This window comes from Nematostella vectensis, chromosome 4 (genome assembly GCF_932526225.1).
Source record: "Nematostella vectensis chromosome 4, jaNemVect1.1, whole genome shotgun sequence".
Classification (NCBI taxonomy): Eukaryota; Metazoa; Cnidaria; class Anthozoa; order Actiniaria; family Edwardsiidae; genus Nematostella; species Nematostella vectensis.
The window spans coordinates 15,314,601-15,337,152 of record NC_064037.1 but is presented as its reverse complement, the minus strand read 5'-3'; the positions used below and the strand labels follow the sequence as shown (position 1 = coordinate 15,337,152).

The 22,552-nt window shown below is 39.7% G+C and overlaps 3 protein-coding genes and 1 long non-coding RNA gene across 21 annotated transcripts in view; all 4 read left to right on the top strand.

Moving 5' to 3' along the window:
- Nucleotides 1-7,520, top strand: part of LOC5516076 — a 68,035-nt gene extending 60,515 nt beyond the window's left edge. Inside the window, 3 exon segments of the mRNA XM_048726622.1 lie at nt 5,886-6,059; nt 6,201-6,390; nt 6,853-7,520. Of these exon segments, the coding sequence (XP_048582579.1) occupies nt 5,886-6,059; nt 6,201-6,390; nt 6,853-7,130 (642 nt within the window). The 3' untranslated portion in view covers nt 7,131-7,520.
- Nucleotides 1-22,552, top strand: part of LOC5502244 (protein NLRC3-like) — a 50,783-nt gene that overhangs the window by 28,091 nt on the left and 140 nt on the right. For 6 of the 17 annotated variants that reach the window (XM_048726602.1, XM_048726600.1, XM_048726609.1 and 3 more), the window contains 2 exons: nt 446-3,229; nt 17,888-18,212. In XM_048726602.1, the coding sequence (XP_048582559.1) occupies nt 446-3,216 (2,771 nt within the window). In that variant the 3' untranslated portion in view covers nt 3,217-3,229; nt 17,888-18,212. Of the gene's footprint in view, nt 1-445; nt 3,230-13,593; nt 13,637-13,740; nt 13,914-14,343; nt 14,448-14,793; nt 18,213-20,381; nt 20,454-21,171; nt 21,252-22,411 lie in introns of those variants that run through there. The other 11 variants (XM_048726598.1, XM_048726603.1, XM_048726601.1 and 8 more) reach the window with 7 other exon arrangements.
- Nucleotides 9,195-9,548, top strand: LOC125561882. The gene is made up of 2 exons (XR_007307586.1): nt 9,195-9,240; nt 9,426-9,548. It is a non-coding gene; the product is annotated as an uncharacterized LOC125561882 (long non-coding RNA).
- On the top strand, nt 11,843-13,536 carry LOC5502242 (E3 ubiquitin-protein ligase DZIP3). Of its 2 annotated transcripts, none has more exons than XM_048726624.1 (2): nt 11,843-11,983; nt 12,737-13,536. In XM_048726624.1, the coding sequence occupies exon 2, from the start codon at nt 12,742-12,744 to the stop codon at nt 13,519-13,521; it is 780 nt and encodes a 259-aa protein (XP_048582581.1). In that variant the 5' UTR covers nt 11,843-11,983; nt 12,737-12,741; the 3' UTR covers nt 13,522-13,536. The 2 variants fall into 2 exon arrangements, with proteins under 2 accessions (XP_048582581.1, XP_048582582.1); XM_048726625.1 differs by having other exon boundaries at nt 11,869-11,983; nt 12,729-13,536.

Below are 22,552 nucleotides of genomic sequence, written 5' to 3'. Positions count from 1 at the left end.
AGCCAAAGAAGGGGTTTATTTATTTTATATCCCAGTGACTACACTGGAAATGCGAAAAGTGTATTCTGCGTGCGCTGATGTGCACTGGAATTTTTGCCATTCGCGAAAGATAACAATCCATGCAACAATTTTTTTTCATTAGAACTGTGAAAATGTGCACGTGACTCGTATTGACCAATGAGCGCGCGTGAAAATTCATTACTGGGATATAATGCTCGATATCCAACCGTTTCTATTTTCATCTTTTATGGGTTAACAAGAAAATTATTGAATAGATTACAATAGATACAAGGACAATGTGCACGTGACTCGTATTGACCAATGAGCGCGCGTGAAAATTCATCAGTGGGATATAATCTATGATATCTTAATATCATACCAAGCATTATTTGAAATATGTACATATTATTGAAGAGTTATCTTATTATTTTTGTTTTCCCCATAGTTATCACACACTTCATTGAGTGTCTGTGTGAAAAGTACACGACTGGTGAAATGGCGCTGATAGAGCCCCTAGAAAACCTTGAAGAGCACGACTTCTCCCTTGACAGCATGTTCACGGAGCCAAAGATCGTTAGAAAAGACACTGATCTTGAAGTGAAGATGAATAATATGTTTGTTGTTGATGGGAAAGTGAAGAAAGCGTGCAAGGTGCTTTTGGAGGGTGACTCGGGTGCCGGCAAGACTACCTTGACCAAGAAATTGGCCTCAGACTGGGCTAAAGGAGTCTTGTCTGGATCTAGTACCTTTCCAGAAGTGGAGTTACTCCTCGTCTTGAAGTGCAGTGAAATGAAGGAAGGAAATGAAGGTGGGGGGATATTCCAAGCCATCCAAGAACAGCTGTTACCTGAGGAGATCACAGATAAAGAGAGGCTTGTGATTTTTCAATACATCAAGCACAATCAGGGAAAGGTAATGGTTATTTTGGATGGTTTAGATGAAATTCCCTTACAGGCAAATAGCGTCAAAGAAAGCTTAAATAAGGTAATCAGCAGAAATGCGTTAGCCCTTAGCTATATTCTTGTTACGAGCAGACCAGACAAGACCCTGTACAGGCACTTCGTGGGGGGTAACATTCTGCAGATTAAGGGGTTGTGTAATGTAGATGACTACATTAGTAATTTCTTCCCATCCGATTTAGAGAGTCAACTTTTTTCCAACTCGATTAGAAATTTAAGCTTGTCTAATCCCCTCACAGTAGCGCTGTATTGTCTTTGCTATCAAGAATGTGTTAAAGCCCACACGAGTGAAGACTTTAGCCACAATATTACTATGAGGGAACTGTACGACGAGGTAGCATACTCACATATAAGGAGGTATTTCGAGAAGGAAAACAGAAAATTAGACAAACACGATATTCAAACGCTAACCTTGGAAATCGGTAAAGTTGCTTTTGAAAATCTAAGAAAAAATGCTGTCACTTTTTCTCTGACAAAAGTATCAGAAGACCTGAAAAGAGTAGGGTTTTTGAAAAGGCAAAAACCTCAATGCGCGATAAGACCAGTTGAAATGTTTTCCTTTTTTCACAAGTCTTTCCAGGACTATTTCTGTGCCGTTTATTTAGCTAGCAGACTTGGGCAAGGAGTTGTTGAACCTGAACTAATTGGTGATACGCGTTTATTTGAATGCGTTAATCGTTATGACCTCGCTGCGATGGTGGGTAGCGATGCAGTGAATGTTGTTGAATCTCTTGCTCGGAAAGTACCTGAGTTTCCACCACAAGGTATTCCTCTATGTGATGCTAATGTTCACTCTATCGCTCTCCAATTGCTGTGTCAGTGTCTAGTGGAATGCAAAAAGGTAGAAAGCGAATTTGTCAATTTGTTAAAAAACGTGTACCAGCTTTTACCGTGTAGAGTTCATGTCTTGGCTACTCGTTCCTCCACACTGTTAGGACTGTCGTATTTGTTATCTCAAGATTCCTCTCATGATGAGGGCCTGCAAACAGTTGGTTATGTGTGCGGTTCGCGTCCTCTTAGTGATCTTTGTCTGTATATAGCTGATAGTGTAGATAGTTCTGGTCAGTTAACAGAAGTGTTAGCCGCTTCTTCATCGGTTCAAAAGCTACGCATCTTTTTTGTCTCGTCCCCATTTTATGATGGAAATTTTGATGAAGCCATGGCTACTGTGCTATCACGTAACACATCTTTGCGGTATCTCCGTCTGTGGGGTGGCGTAGATGATGAGCACGAGTACGAGATGGGGACGAGTTTATTCAAATCTCTGAAGAACAACTCAACACTGTCAGCAATTCACATTCATTTCAATAGCTTAGGTGATGCATGTGCAAGCGAGCTCGCCAAGGTCTTAGTGGATAACACTAGTCTCAATGTTGTTTATATTGGTGGTGAGTATTTAGGGGATGCTGGTGTTGCAAGTATTGCTAAAGCATTGATGGTCAATACAACAGTACGAGCTCTCGGGATAAAAGGTGATAACATGACGCCTGAAGCAGGACGAGCATTGGGTGAAATGTTGAATCACAACACTACTATCACTTGCCTTTTACTAGTTAATGGTAATATTGGTGATTCCGGTGCACAGGGTATCGCTTCTGGTCTTTTGCAAAACACAACACTCGATAAGATTGAAATAGTAAATTCTTGTATATGTGCCACCGGCGTTTCGGCTTTAGCAAAAGTCATTCAAAATGTTACGCATTTAGATTTGTCAAGGAACATTATAGGTACAAAAGGAGCAAAAGCTATTGCTAAAGTTATAGAAAACAGTTGCAAGCTCAAATATCTACGTATTGATCGTTGTAATATAGATGTGCTTGGTGTCAGAGATATTGCTAAAGCTTTGTCAAAAAACACAAATCTAGAGGAACTGTCCGTAGCTTGTGCTGGTATAGATGACGAAGGAATGTGTGAGCTCGCCCGGTCTGTGGCTAAAAATAAATCCCTGCAGGTTCTTATCATCACCAACAATAACATCAGCGAGAAAGGTAAGCGGGCTATAATTGAGGCATGTGCGAGGAGTCAGTCGCTAAACCACCTGTTCCACGAGAACGACCCGATTCTCAACACATGCCTCAAGCCTCACTCGGTGTGTCTCCACAGCCGTGAAGTCTTCTCTCGATTCAAGTTTAATAGTTCCTTGCAGGGTTTTTTCCCCTCGCCATACCTAAATTACAAACAATACGAGCAGGGTGTAGACAGTCAAGTTGAGGATTTCGTTATAGCTACAGATCGATATTATCTATACGGTATTTAGTTATTGTATTTAGGTTATTGTCTTGTTTGATCGCGTGTATTTCACGATGAGGCAACCACATCAGTGTTTTGTACTCTATATAAGTCTGGCAGTAGCAGTTACTAAGAGAAAATAACTTCATAGATTATAACTCTAGGATGATTTTAGTTGGTCTGAATAAAAGTGGTTCCCTTGGTTTACGTTTTCTTCTTTTTTGTTTGTGTTCTTCTTTTTCGGCGCATGCTGCTATGGCGCTGTCAAGTATATTTACCACTGTAACTAGTGGATTTTACTCTGCCGATAAGCTTACTTGATGTAAATTTATGTCTAAATAAAAATAACAGAACTGTTTACACCGTTTTGCTTATGTTTATTGCTGAAGACCAGAAACCTATAGAAGTTTTGGGAGAGGGCGGTCACCATTAGTTCTTGGAGGGGGGGGGGGGGGGGGGTCTATTCTAGCCGATACTTCCCCTTGTTCGTATTCTGAGATACAGTGGTAGAAAGCGGTGCACCTCCAAAAAAATTCAAGAGACTTTCTATTTAAAATGGCGGCGTCTGAAGATCGAGACTGATTGTCCTCAAGCGATGTTGAAAACACATACTTTTCCTTTAAATTGTTACAATTTATACAACGATATTCGTAAATTGTGTGCTTTGTTTGGTGAAGGAGTCCATGTGTTATAAGAGGACACACGCACGCTTGGTGTCAGCATGCGCGCGCGTATCCAAATTTAGATACATTTTTATTGTTGTATAAAACAAATAGATCTCATTGTTTTGTGGGTCTATCCTCTAATAGATGCACAGAAGACGTCAAGGCGTGTCACGAACAACAGTCACGCAACACGACTGCGCCTCGCACTCTGTGACGTCATATGTGCATCTATTAGAGGACAGAGTCACGCATAAAAAAAAAAGATATACATCCCACACTAAAACCATCGTAAACAAATCGTGAAAGAAGATGGTGCCCCGGCTTTCAAATATGAAGTCGTGGTGTGGAGGTCATGGGACAATGCGAGAGTGGCAGCGATGGACAGGGCAAGATGGCGACGCTGGAGAGGCCTTATGTGCCTTGTAGGCGCGACGAGGACTGGTAACTATACTACTAGTATCAAGTAGGTACGTAAATATATATTTAAAAAACAGAAAATGGGAGTCTCTGAAAAGTTCAGGGGTAGCGTGGTTTCTGGAACTTTATTAGCTTTCCCCCTCCCCTCTCGCCCCACTCCTCCGCGTCCGTATTTCCAAAGTTGCGGTCAAATAGCAAACTTCGGGTCTTCACGCCATAACACCTTTTGCTTTTCATTAACGAGAAATACGCATTGATTTTATCAAAAAATTACAAACATTTGCGTCAACAACAACAATAACAATATTCACCATAATAAAAACACCGATGACAACAACAACAACAGCTTTGTCAAGGTAGGTCAACAACAACAATAACAATATTCACCATAACAAAAACACCGATGACAACAACAACAACTGCTTTGTTAAGGTAGGTCAACAACAACAATAACAATATTCACCATAATAAAAACACCGATGACAACAACAACAACAGCTTTGTCAAGGTAGGTCAACAACAACAATAACAATATTCACCATAACAAAAACACCGATGACAACAACAACAACAGCTTTGTTAAGGTAGGTCAACAACAACAATAACAATATTCACCATAACAAAAACACCGATGACAACAACAACAACTGCTTTGTTAAGGTAGGTCAACAAAAACAATAACAATATTCACCATAATAAAAACACCGATGACAACAACAACAACAGCTTTGTCAAGGTAGGTCGACAACAACAATAACAATATTCACCATAATAAAAACACCGATGACAACAACAACAACAGCTTTGTCAAGGTAGGTCAACAACAACAATAACAATATTCACCATAACAAAAACACCGATGACAACAACAACAACAGCTTTGTCAAGGTAGGTCAACAACAACAATAACAATATTCACCATAATAAAAACACCGATGACAACAACAACAACAGCTTTGTCAAGGTAGGTCAACAAAAACAAGAACAATTTTCACCATAATAAAAACACCGATGACAACAACAACAGCTTTGTCAAGGTAGGTCAACAACAACAATAACAACATTCACCATAATAAAAACACCGATGACAACAACAACAACAACAATAACAATATTCACCATAATAAAAACACCGATGACAACAACAACAACAGCTTTGTCAAGGTAGGTCAACAACAACAATAACAATATTCACCATAACAAAAACACCGATGACAACAACAACAACAGCTTTGTCAAGGTAGTTCAACAACAACAATAACAATATTCACCATAATAAAAACACCGATGACAACAACAACAACAGCTTTGTTAAGGTATGTCAACAACAACAATAACAATAATATTAGTCATAACAAAAACACCGACAACAACAACAACAGCTCGGTTAAGGTCAACAAAAACAAAAACAATAATAGCCACAATACTAATACTAATATCCGGTATTTTCTAACATCCCATATGTACTAAAATCCCGTATGTACTAAAATCCCGTATGTCGCGTAGAAAGGTGAGCTGTTGAATATCGCATCCCGCGTGTACTAACATCCCGTTTGTACTAAAATCTTGTATGTACTAACATCCCGTACGTACTAACATCCCGTATATCGCGTAGAAAGGTGAGCTGTTGAATCTCGCAGAACAGCAGCTACTCGACTGCACGTGGTCTACACCCGGAGTGTATCATGGGAATAACGGTTGCTTAGGTGGCTGGACTTGGAAAGCGTTCTCGTGGGTCAAGAAGTTCGGCATTGCCACGACAAAAAGTTACGGTCACTACCGGGGACAGGTAAGTAAACCAGGAGACTTAAGCTTGGAGAAAAAGACAAAAAAAAGAGCTCAAGCCAGGCGAACTATTTTTGTTTTTGATTAGTCATCTTTGTAACTCAACCCATAGTTTAAATCGACTCTGTGTTTCTCTGTTTTAAAGGAAGGCTTTTGTAAAACGTCGAACCTGACTGTTGGAGCTCGAATCACGAGCTATCGACGTGTGAAGCGGTTTAACCCTATAGCGCTGAAAAAGGCTCTGTCTTATCACGGCCCGGCGACCATCTCCATCAACGCGAACCCCAAGTCTCTCAAGTTCTACAGCGATGGTATTATGTCTGACAAACACTGCAGTAAGTTGAGATGGAAAAACCATTGAACGGGGTACTGGCACAGTGAAACTAATTAACAATCTCACGTTGCGCGGGGGATTGGGTCGAGGTGATACGCGAACAGCATGCTGGGACCACATGGCGTCCAAAGATGCCATTGTTGATTTTTGAATCGAACTAACGAAGATATTCCGGAAGCAGAATTGCTAAAACCTACAATTATTTCATTTCAATCTTCTTCCATTTAGGAACACATCAACATGTTTACGACGCCATGTTAAAAATGCGTTCCATAAAATTTTCCCAGCATGCCGTTCGCATATCAACCTGACCAAAAATCCTGCACATGTAAGAAAATATGATAAGCTGCTAAGACTTTTTTTTCGATATGTGGAGGCTGGGAAGAGTTATCTTTGCATTCAGATTTCAAGGTTATCATTGTCTGCAAGCTGCTAACAATATCGACCATTTGTTGGTTGCCAGGCAACAAAACAGACCACGCTGTACTTCTCATCGGCTACGGCTCGGATAATGGCGTGCCTTACTGGCTTATAAAGAACTCTTGGTCACACAAGTGGGGAAACAACGGATTCATCAAAATTAAACAGGGGTTGTGCGGGATCGAGAAACGACCCTTTGTGGTGCTGAACAAAAGCAGACGAAAATTGCCCTGGCAGGCAGACAAGAGTACAAAAAAAGATGAAGTACCTTACTCCGAGTTAAAGAAACATTATCATAGAGACCACTGGTACTGGACTTAACGAGTGACGAGTAACTTGCATTGTTGTGTTGTAAAATGGCGATGACGGGCTTCGAGTTTTGCGCGCTGTTGTGTTTTAGTGTTCACCTGTTCACATAGCGAGTAGCGATAGCGAGTTCCTTGTGCTGTTGTGTTGTGCTATGAAGATGAAGGGCTTCGAGTTTTGTGCGCTATCGTGTTTAAGTGTTTACATAGCGAGTAGCCTTTACGAGTAGCGAGTTCCTTGCGCTGTTGTGATTTAAGTATTCAAATAGCGAGTAGCGATAGCGAGTTCCTTGCGCTGTTGTATTTTAGTATTCACATAGCTAGTAACGAGTAACTTGACGTTGTGCAATTTGAAATGTTGTATTATTGTAGTTTGGATGTTGTATTGTAAGTATGGACATAGCAAGTAGCTTGCTATGTTCACTGTTAGTTTCAGGGAGTTATTTTTACTCCACTCAGAGAGTAAAAACTACTCTTTGTGATGGAGTACTTTTAAAGGAGTAATTTGAACTCCTTTATTGGAGTAGAAACTACTCCACTGAGGAGTAATTTTTTTGTTTACTCCCTTAACGGAGTAAGTTTTACTCTGCTGAGAATTAGTATCGAATGTTTATTAGAAAAAGAGTAATTTTCACTCTTGTTGGTCAAATAATGGAGTAAAAAGTACTCTTTTCTGGGAGTAATTTTAGCAGAGTAAAAGCTACTCCAACTATCTGAAGTGAAAAGAGTTATTTTTACTCCAGATGGTCAAGAAATGGAGTAAAAAAGTACTCCTTTTAGGGGGTAGGTTTTGAAGAGTAAAAACTACTCCAGCCATCTCGTGTTGAAAGAGTAGTTTTTACTCCAGCTGTATATTTTTAGAGCAGTAACAAACCACTCCAAACATATAAAATAGAGGGAGTTGTTTTTTTACTCTGAATTAGCTGATTTTAAGAAGGAAAACGATAGTCTTTATTATATAAGACAAAAGATAAAAATAATAATTTATTGGTATTGAGACAAAAAACTCTACCCTGTGCCTAGGAGTTTCCTAAGATTTCCTAAGTTCGATCAAAACAACAAAATATGATTAAACTTCCTAAAAATTCCTAGGATTTCCTAGTATAAGCAGTAGACCAGAAAATTGAAATAATTTGAATAAGAAAATCTTAGGAAGATTTGAAGTTCTACAATTTAGGAACTCTTAGGAAATCCTAAAAGAACATTTTCAATACAAGAACAGGCCTCACCATACTTGCATATATTGTCAGCTATACTACAACAATAAGAAATGTAATCAAAGACAGGCTTGGACTCGAACATGAGTTTTATGTTATGAGTATGCGTCGCCGGTGTGGGCTGCTCTACCGGAATACCTATCTGAGCACCTGGAGTCTATACAGAAAAGAGCTTTAAAAATCATTCTAAGGCACGAATATACGAGCTATAGTAGTGCCCTTGCCTCAACGTCTCTCCAATTTTTGTCTGAGAGAAGGGATGAAGCATGTCGGAAATTTATGGCAAGAGCTAAAACTGTTGAACCCTTAAAATCTGTGGTTAATAACATGACAACTGTCCAACATGGATATAATTTGAGATCAGGAAATGAGAAAATAATAGGACCGCAAGCTAAAACTTGTAGGTTTAGAGATTTTGTGACTGTGCGCTATTGTTAGTTTCTGTGTGACGACCTCTCACTTGTAATTCAGCCATGATAGCTGCAATGGTGTAGAAATAAACATATATATTATCTTTATGTGGTGTACTTTCAAAATTCGCTCAGAATAATTAGTACTGCATTTAAAAGAAAGATAGGTAGGGTGATAATTGTATAAAATTCTTAGATCCGATTTGAACATTATATAATAATATATATTGTTTCTAATAGAAATGCTACTTGAGATTATAAAAAAAGAAGTCCCGCTTTGCAGATAGAAGACGGCTCACCAGGACTCGTAAAACCAAAATGTACAGGGCGTCCCTCGCTTTAGTGGCCGAGAGGGGCTTGGGCCCAAGGCGCAAAATCATAACGGTCGAACGAAAGCCATTATCATAACCTCCAAACAGATAGCCGTTTATTCCCGTCTTTTCTACGCGATATCACCTTTTTTAAGGATTTGATGTCAGAACATGGATTGAAGTTAAAGGTTAGTGTGTAATGGGCTTTATAATGTGATAGGTTCAATACTAAATGTGATTTTTGCGACCAACTTCAGCATCAAATCATCGTTCGTGAGCGGATTTCTCGAACTAGACTGATATGTTTTGTGATTCTTTGTTATCTTCCAAAGCAATACTACCTTCTTATGTGTTTCTCTTATTATCTTCGCAGGACATTATGATAGAGATAGTAAAATGTTCTCGAGTTGAAAGCCAGAAAAGAAAGAAGTTTGAGGTATAAGGAATGTATCAATGCGTAAATCGCAAGAAACGAATAAAAACTTTGTAAACTTAAGTTATTCACTAATCACTGTACTTACATCTAAAGCGCCTATGCTTTATAAACTGTTACTTGAAGCACAAAATTGAATAACTTAGCTTAGTAAAAACCTAGTAATCAGTCTTGCGCCTAAAATTTGTCTAGATATTTATTTTGAATATCTAATGTTACTGTAGTTGGTTAGCCTACCAGGTTCGAATTTAAATGGTGCATATAGAGGCATTAGGTTTCTAGCTTCTTATCTGAATATACAAAGATGGAGGAGGAGGAAGTTCTTTTGGAAAACCGTAATGACGCCAAAAAGGGTAATGTTCAAAAGCTGTTAAAGTTGTTATAGAAAAATAATATTGTGTTATGTTTGTTTCAGCTTTGTTATGTTGGGACACTTGTTAGTAATTTTGTCCTCGATACCTTATGTCAAATGACTATTATTTTTCAAACATTTTTTCAACTTATATTTTTGTTATTTTTTAAAGTGAATTGTTTAATTAAATGATTTGTCAAATTCATAATAACGTCTTTTCCTTGGTGTTTCTAAATTACTCTAATTTTTCCAGTATTAACCCCTGAAGTAACTGGAGTTTAAACGGCCATTTTGTAAAAACAGGGGGAAGGGGGTTGAAATCATCCCTTTAGTTACCCAATTAGTAGGGGGAAATAACAAAATAGGGAGTAAATATTGACTCCCATTTTGAGGGTGAATTGTACTCTTTTAATGGAGTAACTACAAGCAACCTAGTAAATTACTCCACTTAGCTACCCCCTAAAATGGGTAAAATCTACTCCCCTGGGAGAGTAGGAAAAACAGGAGTAAAAAATAACTCCATTTTGAGGGTAAATTGTACTCCTTTAATGGAGTAATAGCAAGCAACCTAGTAAATCACTCCCTTTAGTTACTCCCCTACAGGGGTAAAATCTACTCCCTTGAGAGAGTAGAAAAAAGGGAGTAAAAAATTACTCCAAAAAGGGAGTCATTTTGTACCTCAGTTTTTTACTCCCCTTTTGGAGTTAAAACTACTCTCTGAAACTAACAGTGTTGTATTGTAAGTATGGACATAGCGAATAGCTTGCGATGTTGTATTGTAAGTTTGCGATTAGCTTTTGATTGTTTTTAATGGACTAGCAGGTAGCGTTTGCGAGTACCTTGCTCTGTTTTCTTGTGCATAGCGAGTATCCGAGTAGCGAGACGTATGAGCGACTTACGGGTTGCCTGGTGTTGTACAAGAGCAGTAGGAAGTGTTAGCAGCGAGTAGCGAATTCCACGGCTGTTTTGTTGTGCTGGACAATGGCGAGTACCTAAGTAGTGCGTAGGGATGTATCGAGCAGCGAAAAACTCTCTGTTTTGTTGTACTGGATACGGCAACAGTGGACCCAGAATATATTATATTGACTCGAAATACAAGTCAATATAATATATTAGCAAGTTAGCAAGTGCCTTTAATTAGTTCTGCAACATCGTAGAAATAAACTCTCCCTTAGGGAGTGTTCATTAGATACCCTTAAAGGGGAAGAAGAAGATTTTCCTGTTTACTCAGGTGTTAACTCAGGCAGCTTAAAACTTCAGAGCCCCCCTCGTGAAAAAAAATCCCCCCCCCCACCACCACCATTTAACAACCCCCAGATTTCAGAAGAATTATCAAGAAAATTGAGAGCCCTCCTTAGAGAGCCCTTTTTTTCGCGTCCCCCTTTAAGGTAGTACAAATTTTCGGAGCACCCGCCTCTAATATCCCCACCCCTACCCCTCAGGGTATTTTATAAATCTTCCCTAATATACACACCATAAGTCGTCACATGACGTTATCAAAAATATATATATTTCATTAAAGAAACATCGTATGGCAACCAAACTCGGTATGTGTCATGTATGTTGAGTGGAGCGTAATGAGATGGTCACGTGACGCCATCGATGACGTCACTAAAAGTAAAACTACCCGTGATCTGTGGAATCGTTAACGTCGTCTAAAACAGAAATATAACCTGATAATAATATTTAATATTTCTAAAAATATTAAGCGAAGAAAAGCAATGATTTGGCCGTTTGGAGCTCCATTTATATTATAAATCGATTCGATTCATAGATAGAATGCGCCAAATCAATCGGGTAAATGATATCAATTGGTAAGGGAAACTTTGAATGAGTATATCAATTGCTGAAAAGAGTTGAAAACAATTTACTAAATTAATATAAATTATTATCATATTTATCAATTACCTTTAGATTATCAATTTTTATCAATTAGTTATGTCTGGCATACCATTTTAACCCTGTCAACTCCAGAAGCTTGGGTTGCCTGTGCTAATAAACACATTAGTTGTCACTAGTCCCGCGCGGTATAGCCACACCTTCCGTCTTCTTTCCTTGCGTAGTTCATCTCACACAAAGCAGTGATTCATGATCGCCATGTAAGTATGCGTGCGCCCGAGTGAAGGGCTGAAGCCTTATTAGACCGGTAAGTGAACCTTATAAAGACATTAATGAATGGTTTCTTGAGTAAAATATGGTTTGTTTTGGGTAAAACCACGAACATCGCGTCTATGTGAAGTGATGTGTGTCAAATATTCTGTAAGTTGAGATGTCTTTTGCTGGCTCGTTTTGGCCGTAATCTCAGGTTATACGCCATATTTTCATACATCAACGTGTTTGTAAGCTAATTTATCACATTTTTTGTCCGTTGTTGTGCGTTGTGACTGATTTTTCACGTGTTTGTACGATATGTTTGTATGCTATTTCCGCTTTCGCTTTGAAACGAGTTAGGCAAAAGAACGCGATGCAAATTTTTGGTGCCAACTAAACTAATAGCGGTTTCTCTCACTTTTAAACTCTCGCATCAAACACACCCCACGCAAAAGAATACCTATATCAGAGTTTTAATTTGCCATCAAGATCGTGTTGATCAGTAATAAAGCATTTCATGAGTTTCAGCCAAACGCAGCCCGGGGAACCGAGACGATCGTTGTGCTTAGCTTGTATTGGCAAAAATGCGATGCAAATTTTTCGGCTAAATTATAGTGTGGCAGTTTCACTCGATATTAAACTCTTGCATCCAACAATATAAGTATGCTATTTCAGCTTTCGCTTTTAAACTTTGTTAGAGGGGAGGGGAGGTAGGGGGAAGGGTCTAGTGTTAGGGAGTTAGGAATGGGCTGGGAATTTTGCTAGCAGTTGTCTATTATTTGTTTTGAGATATTTTTTATTTTTACAGATAAGATGGCCTCTGCTCTGTCGGGCAGTGAGAAAAAAGACAACTTCCAGAAACTCAGTCGCCTGCTGATAGATGGCGGAACTAAATCCCTGCGTAACTACTTCAGCTCATTCTACCTTTGTACTACCCTCACAGCCTTTTTGAATCTTCACATAAGCACTCTGACAGGGCTTAAGGGGAAAGTCCTTAAACCTCACCAGTGGGATATCCTGTTCCCTAAAAGCGGCCCCCCAACCACGGCAGAGGACTATGATATAACACTGTTGACGTGTTTACTGCGTAACATCTGTGGTCTTGCTCCACCAGCTAGTACAGCCAGCTGGGATAAGCTGCCTCCTGCTTACGACCAGACCAAGGTGGCCCAGGTAGTCAGACTGAGGCACTACAGAAACGATTTGTATGCTCACATTAAAACAACAGAAGTGGAGACAGCAGATTTCAATCAGTACTGGGCTGATATCTCAGCAGCTCTTCTCTCCTTGGGGGGTATCAGTCAGGTGGAGGTGGATGACCTGTATGTTGCCCCTCTAGGAGAGATGGATTATGGGAAGCTTTTGGAGGAGTGGTGGAAGCAAGACATAGACATTGCCGAAAAGATAGAAGGTGCAAAAGAGCAGATAATATCTACCTCAGAAAAGAATACAGAAAAGATTGTGTATAAAGTTGAAACAGGATTGAAAGAGAACAGAGAGGAGATTAAAAAGGTCGTCTCTGCAATAGCCTCACTCCAACTTGAGTCACCAAGTAAGTGCAACAGTGTACCTTTCTTTTTATCATCGATGTAGAATTTATTGTAGACTATTATACACTGTTCCCGTCAGTGTGTTAACAGCAAGGTGTTTTTTCAGAGAGCAAAGATGCGGCCACTATAACTGAGGAAGACAAGGCTGCATCTATGAGGTAAATCATCAAAAGGTTTGGTGTATTATAATACTATAATGAAAAAATTCTTGTTAGGTTGAAAATTCAAAATGTATCTCAAGTTGTACTCATAATTATTTTAGCACAAGCATGTGTCAGCAAAGAAAGGTTGGAGATTCATTTGTAGTTACTCAAGACAGACATCATGACCTCATGGCTAGCTCAGTTGTAGTGGTTGATATAACAGCCTGGACTTGTACTTTACTATTCAGACCCAGCTTAGCATCAGAGGATATGGAGCTTCCAAAGAAAGAAGGTACAATATATGAAATTCATAAAAATGATATATTTGTTTGCTGACATAGAATTGGGGGATGATTTAAAAAAAAAAAATGCACCATTTTACACGATTTTACATACAAAAAAAATTATATATAAGGGCGAGGCCTGAAACCAAAAGTTGTGAAGAAGAGATGTCGGACTCTAAAATATAGTAATGATGAACTTGACTGGATCATCAACTCGGTAAAGGAGGGCAACTTCATTTTCTAGATTAAAAGACTTTTTTGTTTATTAATGTCGTAAGGGCGGGGGCTTTGAAAATTTTTGGGTTCTGAAAGGGGTGGCCAGCGAAAAAAATGTTTACAATAAAAGAAGGGCTCTCACATTTTTAGGTGTCTTGAGGAAAAATCTTCGCTCCCTCTTGGTGTATTTAATGAACAATCCCTTAATCAAGATTATTCTGATTACCCATTTCCCATCTGTCTGTTACCAGGTCTGCCATTATTTAGTAAATAAACCCCTTCTGGCGGCTGGGATATCGGCGGATAATGTCCAAGGATGAGAAATGGTACGAAAAATAAACAGTTGGCCAAGAAGCGAAGATATCACAGTGAGCCAAAGAAGGGGTTTATTTATTTTATATCCCAGTGACTACACTGGAAATGCGAAAAGTGTATTCTGCGTGCGCTGATGTGCACTGGAATTTTTGCCATTCGCGAAAGATAACAATCCATGCAACAATTTTTTTTCATTAGAACTGTGAAAATGTGCACGTGACTCGTATTGACCAATGAGCGCGCGTGAAAATTCATCAGTGGGATATAATCTATGATATCTTAATATCATACCAAGCATTATTTGAAATATGTACATATTATTGAAGAGTTATCTTATTATTTTTGTTTTCCCCATAGTTATCACACACTTCATTGAGTGTCTGTGTGAAAAGTACACGACTGGTGAAATGGCGCTGATAGAGCCCCTAGAAAACCTTGAAGAGCACGACTTCTCCCTTGACAGCATGTTCACGGAGCCAAAGATCGTTAGAAAAGACACTGATCTTGAAGTGAAGATGAATAATATGTTTGTTGTTGATGGGAAAGTGAAGAAAGCGTGCAAGGTGCTTTTGGAGGGTGACTCGGGTGCCGGCAAGACTACCTTGACCAAGAAATTGGCCTCAGACTGGGCTAAAGGAGTCTTGTCTGGATCTAGTACCTTTCCAGAAGTGGAGTTACTCCTCGTCTTGAAGTGCAGTGAAATGAAGGAAGGAAATGAAGGTGGGGGGATATTCCAAGCCATCCAAGAACAGCTGTTACCTGAGGAGATCACAGTTGAACAGAGGCTTGTGATTTTTCAATACATCAAGCACAATCAGGGAAAGGTAATGGTTATTTTGGATGGTTTAGATGAAATTCCCTTACAGGCAAATAGCGTCAAAGAAAGCTTAAATAAGGTAATCAGCAGAAATGCGTTAGCCCTTAGCTATATTCTTCTTACAAGCAGACCAGACAAGACCCTGTACAGGCACTTCGTGGGGGGTAACATTCTGCAGATTAAGGGGTTGTGTAATGTAGATGACTACATTAGTAATTTCTTCCCATCCGATTTAGAGAGTCAACTTTTTTCCAACTCGATTAGAAATTTAAGCTTGTCTAATCCCCTCACAGTAGCGCTGTATTGTCTTTGCTATCAAGAATGCGTTAAAGCCCACACGAGAGAAGACTTCAGCCACAATATTACTATGAGGGAACTGTACGACGAGGTAGCATACTCACATATAAGGAGGTATTTCGAGAAGGAAAACAGAAAATTAGACGAACACGATATTCAAACGCTAACCTTGGAAATCGGTAAAGTTGCTTTTGAAAATCTAAGAAAAAATGCTGTCACTTTTTCTCTGACAAAAGTATCAGAAGACCTGAAAAGAGTAGGGTTTTTGAAAAGGCAAAAACCTCAATGCGCGATAAGACCAGTTGAAATGTTTTCCTTTTTTCACAAGTCTTTCCAGGACTATTTCTGTGCCGTATATTTAGCTAGAAGACTTAGGCAAGGAGTTGTTGAACCTGAACTAATTGGTAATTGGCGTTTTTTTTATTGCGTTGATCGTTATGACCTCGCTGCGATGGTGGGTAGCGATGCAGTGAATGTTGTTGAATCACTTGCTCGGAAAGTACTTGAATGTCCACCACAAGGTTTTGCTTTGTGTGATGCTCATAATCACTCTATCGCTTTCGAATTGCTGTGTCAGTGTCTAGTGGAATGCAAAAAGTTAGAAAGCGAATTTGTCAATTTGTTAAAAAACGTGTACCACCTTTTACCGTGTAGAGTTCTTGTCATAGCTTCTCGTTCGTCCACACTGTTAGGACTGTCGTATTTGTTATCTCAAGATTTAACTTATTTTGAGAGCCTGCAAACAGTTGGTTATGTCAGCGGTTTGCGTCCTCTTAGTGATCTTTTTCTGAATATAGCTGATAGTGTAGATACTGCTATGGCAGCTGTGATTCCTGGTCAGTTAACAGAAGTGTTAGCCGCTTCTTCATCGGTTCAAAAGCTCGACATGTTGTTCGAGGCGTTCCCATTTTATGATGGAAATTTTGAAGAAGCCATGGCTAATGTGCTATCACGTAACACATCTTTGCGGTATCTCCGTCTGTGGGGTGTCTCCGATAAGCCCGAGCACGAGATGGGGACGAGTTTATTCAAATCTCTGAAGAACAACTCAACACTGTCAGCAATTCACATTCATTTCAATAGCTTAGGTGATGCATGTGCAAGCGAGCTCGCCATGGTCTTAGTAGTTAACACTAGTCTCAATGCTGTTTGTATTGGTGGTGAGTATTTAGGGGATGCTGGTGTTGCAAGTATTGCTGAAGCATTGAAGGTGAATACAACAGTGCGAAAACTCGGGATTAAGGGTAGAAACATGACGCCTGAAGCAGGACGAGCATTGGGTGAAATGTTGAGACACAACACTACTATCACTTTGCTTTCACTATTTCGTGGTAATATTGGTAATTCCGGTGCACTGAGTATCGCTTCCGGTCTTTTGCAAAACACATCACTCGAAAAGATTCAAATAGTAAATTCTTGTATAGGTCCCACCGGCGTTTCAGCTTTAGCAAAAGTCATTCAAAATGCTACGCATTTAGATTTGTCAAGGAACATTATAGGTACAAAAGGAGCAAAAGCTATTTCTAAAGTTATAGAAAACAGTTGCAAGCTCAAATATCTACGTATTGATCATTGTAATATAGATGTGCTTGGTGTCAGAGATATTGCTAAAGCTTTGTCAAAAAACACAAATCTAGAGGAACTGTCCGTAGCTTGTGCTGGTATAGATGACGAAGGAATGTGTGAGCTCGCCCGGTCTGTGGCTAAAAATAAATCCCTGCAGGTTCTTACCATCACCTACAATAACATCAGCGAGAAAGGTAAGCGGGCTATAATTAAGGCATGTGCGGAGAGTCAGTCGCTAAACCACCTGTTCCACGAGGACGACCCGATTCTCAACACATGCCTCAAGTCTCACTCGGTGTGTCTATGCAGCCGTGAAGTCTTCTCTCGATTCGTGCTTGATAGTCCCTTGAAGGGTTTCCCCTCACCTTACCTAGTGTACAAACAATACGAGCAAGGTGTAGAAAGTCAAGTTCAGGGTTTTGTCATAGCTTCAGATAGATGTTTGCTATACAGTATTTAGTTATTGTATTTAGGTTATCGTCTTGTTTGATCGCGTGTATTTTACGTTGAGGCAACCACATCAGTGTTTTGTACTCTATATAAGTCTGGCAGTAGCAGTTACTAAGAGAAAATAACTTCATAGATTATAACTCTAGGATGATTTTAGTTGGGCTAAATGAAAATGGTTCCCTTGGTTTACGTTTTCTTCTTTTTTGTTTGTGTTCTTTTTTGTCGGCGCTATGCGGCTATGGCGCTGTCAAGTATATTTACCACTGTAAGTAGTGGATTTTACTCTGCCGATAAGCTTACTTGATGTAAATTTATGTCTAGGTTATCGTCTTGTTTGATCGCGTGTATTTTACGTTGAGGCAACCACATCAGTGTTTTGTACTCTATATAAGTCTGGCAGTAGCAGTTACTAAGAGAAAATAACTTCATAGATTATAACTCTAGGATGATTTTAGTTGGGCTAAATGAAAATGGTTCCCTTGGTTTACGTTTTCTTCTTTTTTGTTTGTGTTCTTTTTTGTCGGCGCTATGCGGCTATGGCGCTGTCAAGTATATTTACCACTGTAAGTAGTGGATTTTACTCTGCCGATAAGCTTACTTGATGTAAATTTATGTCTAAATAAAAATAAAAGAACTGTTTACACCGTTTTGCTTATGTTTATTGCTGAAGACCAGAAACCTATAGAAGTTTTGGGAGAGGGCGGTCACCATTAGTTCTTGAAGGGGGGGGGGGGGGTCTATTCTAGCCGATACTACCCCTTGTTCGTATTCTAAGATGCAGTGGTAGAAAGCGGTGCACCTTCAAAAATTCAAGAGACTTTCTATTTATAATGGTGTCTGAAGGTCGAGACTGATTGTCCTCGAGCGATTTTAAAAACACATACTTTTCTTTTTTAATTATTACAATTCATACAATGATACTCGTAAATTGTGTGCTCTGATTGGTCAAGGAGTTCATGTGTTATAAGAGGACACGTGCACGCTTGGAGTCAGCATGCGCGCGCGTATCCAAATTTAGATACATTTTTATTATTGTATAAAACAAATAGATCTCATTGTTTTGTGGGTCTATTCTCTAATAGATGCACAGAAGACGTCAAGGCGTGTCATGAACAACAGTTACGCAACACGACTGCGCCTCGCACTCTGTGACGTCATATGTGCATCTATTTGAGGACAGAGTCACGCAAAAAAAAGATACATCCCACACTAAAACCATCGTAAACAAATCGTGAAAGAAGATGGTGCCCCGGCTTTCAAATATGAAGTCGTGGTGTGGATGGAGGTCATGGGACGGGGCGAGAGTGGCAGCGATGGACAGGGCAAGATGGCGACGCTGGAGAGGCCTTATGTGCCTTGTAGGCGCGACGAGGACAGGTAGCTATACTACTAGTATCAAGTAGGTACGTAAATATATATTTAAAAAACAGAAAACTGAAAAGTTCAGGGGTAGCGTGGTTTCTGGAACTCTATTAGCTTTCCCCCTCCCCTCTCGCCCCACTCCGCGTCCGTATTTCCAAAGTTGCGGTCAAATAGCAAACTTCGGGTCTTCACGCCATAACACCTTTTGCTTTTCATTACCGAGAAATACGCATTCATTTTATCCAAAATTACAAACATTTACGCCAATGTACTGTCATTTAAGAAAGTAAAATTATTTGAAATAAAAGGAAAGACATTAACGAACTTTACATAATTGAGTGCACACAATTGAATTTTCTTCACATTCATTTACACTATTCGACAACCAGGAATAAAATCTATTTTCATTTGCGCGTTGATACATAACAATAGCACAAACAAAATATCAATAATACGAGAACTCGCAATCGATACAGTAAACGTAATATTCATTAACATTTTTATTACAGAAAGTGCAAACAATAGTATTTGGTGAAAGTAATTTGCGTGCTTCTTACAAACGTTAGCGCCTCCGTACAAACAATAAGCCCTTTATGACAACAATATCCTAAAATAATTATTTAATTACTTCTCGTTTATTTGTGACCTAATAATGCGAATACATGCAAAATAAATGATACTAGCACTCAAAAAAATTATTATTCGATCATTTCGCCGTTAACCCGGGCCCAAATACAGAAATAAAAAATGTTGCCTCCCTAAAGTCCGTTTCTTAACCCTGTAGAGCAGGAAATACAAGTTGTTTGAAAGCAGCGATATTTCACGGCTTCAAATACAGGCAGAAATGAACAACAGGGATGAAGCAAGGAACAAAGGAGTACCATTAGGTATTTATCGCACAAATTTGTTGCTGGAAGCGCTTCAACGAAACATCAACACCATCACACTGCCAAAATGTGCCGAATGGTATAGGTTCATGCAAACCTATCTACCACGCTGCCTCAACGGCGAAATGATCGAAGGGTGGTTTTTGAGTGCGGTGTGGTCCCAAATTGGTGGCGGTGATGGTTGGTGGTTTCCCAGCGAGGGGTAGTGGGTATGCCGCTATAATGAATACAAGCTGTTCAAAAATATATAATATCGTTTTTTATCCTTCCTTTGATTTATATTTAACGGTTGATACATATTTAGGTACATGTAAACCGCGCGTACACACCTGCTCAACCAGGGACGGATCCAGAAGTTTTAAAAAAAGGGGGAGGGCGAAACAATAGTTTCAAGAAAGGGGGGAGGGGGGACGTACTTATTGTTCCTCCTTATATTTCCTTATATTTCTTGTTATTTTTAAGGCAAATGTCATAAAATAGGGGGGGCACCAACCCCCCCCCCCCTACCGCTCCTGTCAACTGACTAAAGATGCTCAAAGTAACTGTTTTTTTCTTCTGATTACAAGTCAAAAAGTTTACCAAGGTACGCTAACCTACGTAAGATGGAAGTGACTGTGCTTGGTAAAAGTGGACGGGAGGTAAGGGGGCGTTTATTTTTGTAAGGGGGGGGGGAGGGGCGCTTCTTTTTGTAGCGGGAGTTGTGAGGGGGCGTTTTTTTGTAGGGGGGAGGCAAACGCCCTTCTGCCTCTCTCCTTCATCCAGCCTTTTGTTACAAAAAATGGCTTACGCTAAAAACGTCGTACTCGTTCGAGTAAAGGTACAAAAGGCTGACTTCAGTCGCTGATTTGACTAACTGTACAGCATTTAAACCATCCTGTACAAAAGATGGCAGATTTGTTTAATAATTACGGAGTCATAAAACAAAATCATAGCCTTAACTTTGTGCTAGTTTTGTTAGCAATTGCTAAAATGTGACAGCCGTATAAAAGGCGGCATTTCAAAACAAAAAGGCTGGTTTAACCGCGCAGTGCTGGAACTAGTCTTGCGTTTTTCAGCACTGGCGACTCAGTAAGGCTTGCCCCCAGTTGAGGAGGACTGGTGCCCAGGGACTTTTGGAAACTTGACATAAGTGGTGCATTGGGGAGGAGGAGTTCAAACATCTTATTATCCATGAGGTGTATTCAATGTTAAAATAAATACAGATGAACCAAGTTGTGCAACAATAATCACCAAATGAAAACCTTCAAATCGGTATATCTGCATGCATTGCATACGGTTCATGGACAAATTACGACTAATAACCTAATAAACCATGCACTTCAAAGATCACCACAGGTATCCCGTTTGTATTTCCAGTACGCCGGCGAAGCCCTCATTCACGACACTCTGTGCACCAAGTGGGTGTACAACATCTCCGTTATGCACAAGGATAACAAGTACGTGTTCTACGCCACCAAGACTGACCCTCCCCTCCCTATGCGACTTGAGATGGACGGCTACGATACCGTACTTGTCTCACATTATGATTCTTACGTCATCGACTACCACACATTCAACAAGTGGACTTACGACAAGGGGATATTTGATATACCGCATCGTAAATAATTATACCACATCGTAAGTAATCAATACGCAACCTAAGTAATCATACCGCTTCGTAAGTAATCATACCGCATCGTAGGTAATCATATCGCATCGTAAGTAATCATACCGCATCGTAAGTAATCATACCGCATCGTAAGTAATCATACCGCATCGTAAGTCATCATACCGCATCGTAAGTAATCATACCGCATCGTAAGTAATCATACCACATCGTAAGTAATCATACCGCATCGTAAGTAATCATACCGCATCGTAAGTAATCATAGCGCATCGTAAGTAATCATAGCGCATCGTAAGTAATAAATACGCATCGTAAGTAATCATACCACATCGTAAGTACTCATACCGCATCGTAAGTAATCAAACCGTATCGTAAGTAATCATACCGCATCCTAAGTAATCATACCGCATCCTAAGTAATCAATACGAATCGTAAGTAATCAATACGCATCGTAAGTAATCATACCGCATCCTAAGTAATCAATACGAATCGTAAGTAATCATACCGCATCGTAAGTAATCATACCGCATCGTAAGTAATCATATCACATCGTAAGTAACCATACCGCATCATAAGTAATCATACCGCATCGTAATAGTGCTGGGACATCTCTAAGTTCTCTCTTTGTTTCTAGTTCAACATAGGACATGGTGTTGGAACATCTCTAAAAGTCTATCTTTGTTTTTGGTTCGCCATGATAAATGGTGTTGGAACATCTCTAAGTTCTCTGTGTTTCTGTTTCAACTGAGACAACTTTAAGTTCTCTCTTTGTTTCTAGTTCGCGATGAAAATATTGATGGGACATTTCTAAAGTTCTCTCTTTGTTTCTAGTTCGCCATGACAGATGGTGCTGGGACATCTTTAATTTCTCTTTGTGTCTCTAGTTCGCCATGACAGATTGTGTTGGGACATCTCTAAGTTCTCTTTGTGTTTCTAGTTCGCCGTGACAACTGGTGTTGGGACATCGCTAATTTCTCTCTGTGTTTCTAGTTCGCCATGACAAATGGTGCTGGGACATCTCTAAGTTCTCCCATGGCAGTGAGGGCGCTGCTATGTCGATTAACCCGATGGCCGAGTTCACGTCACTCGGACAGTCACGTGACCTAGTCGACGACGACTTCAACGAGTTCC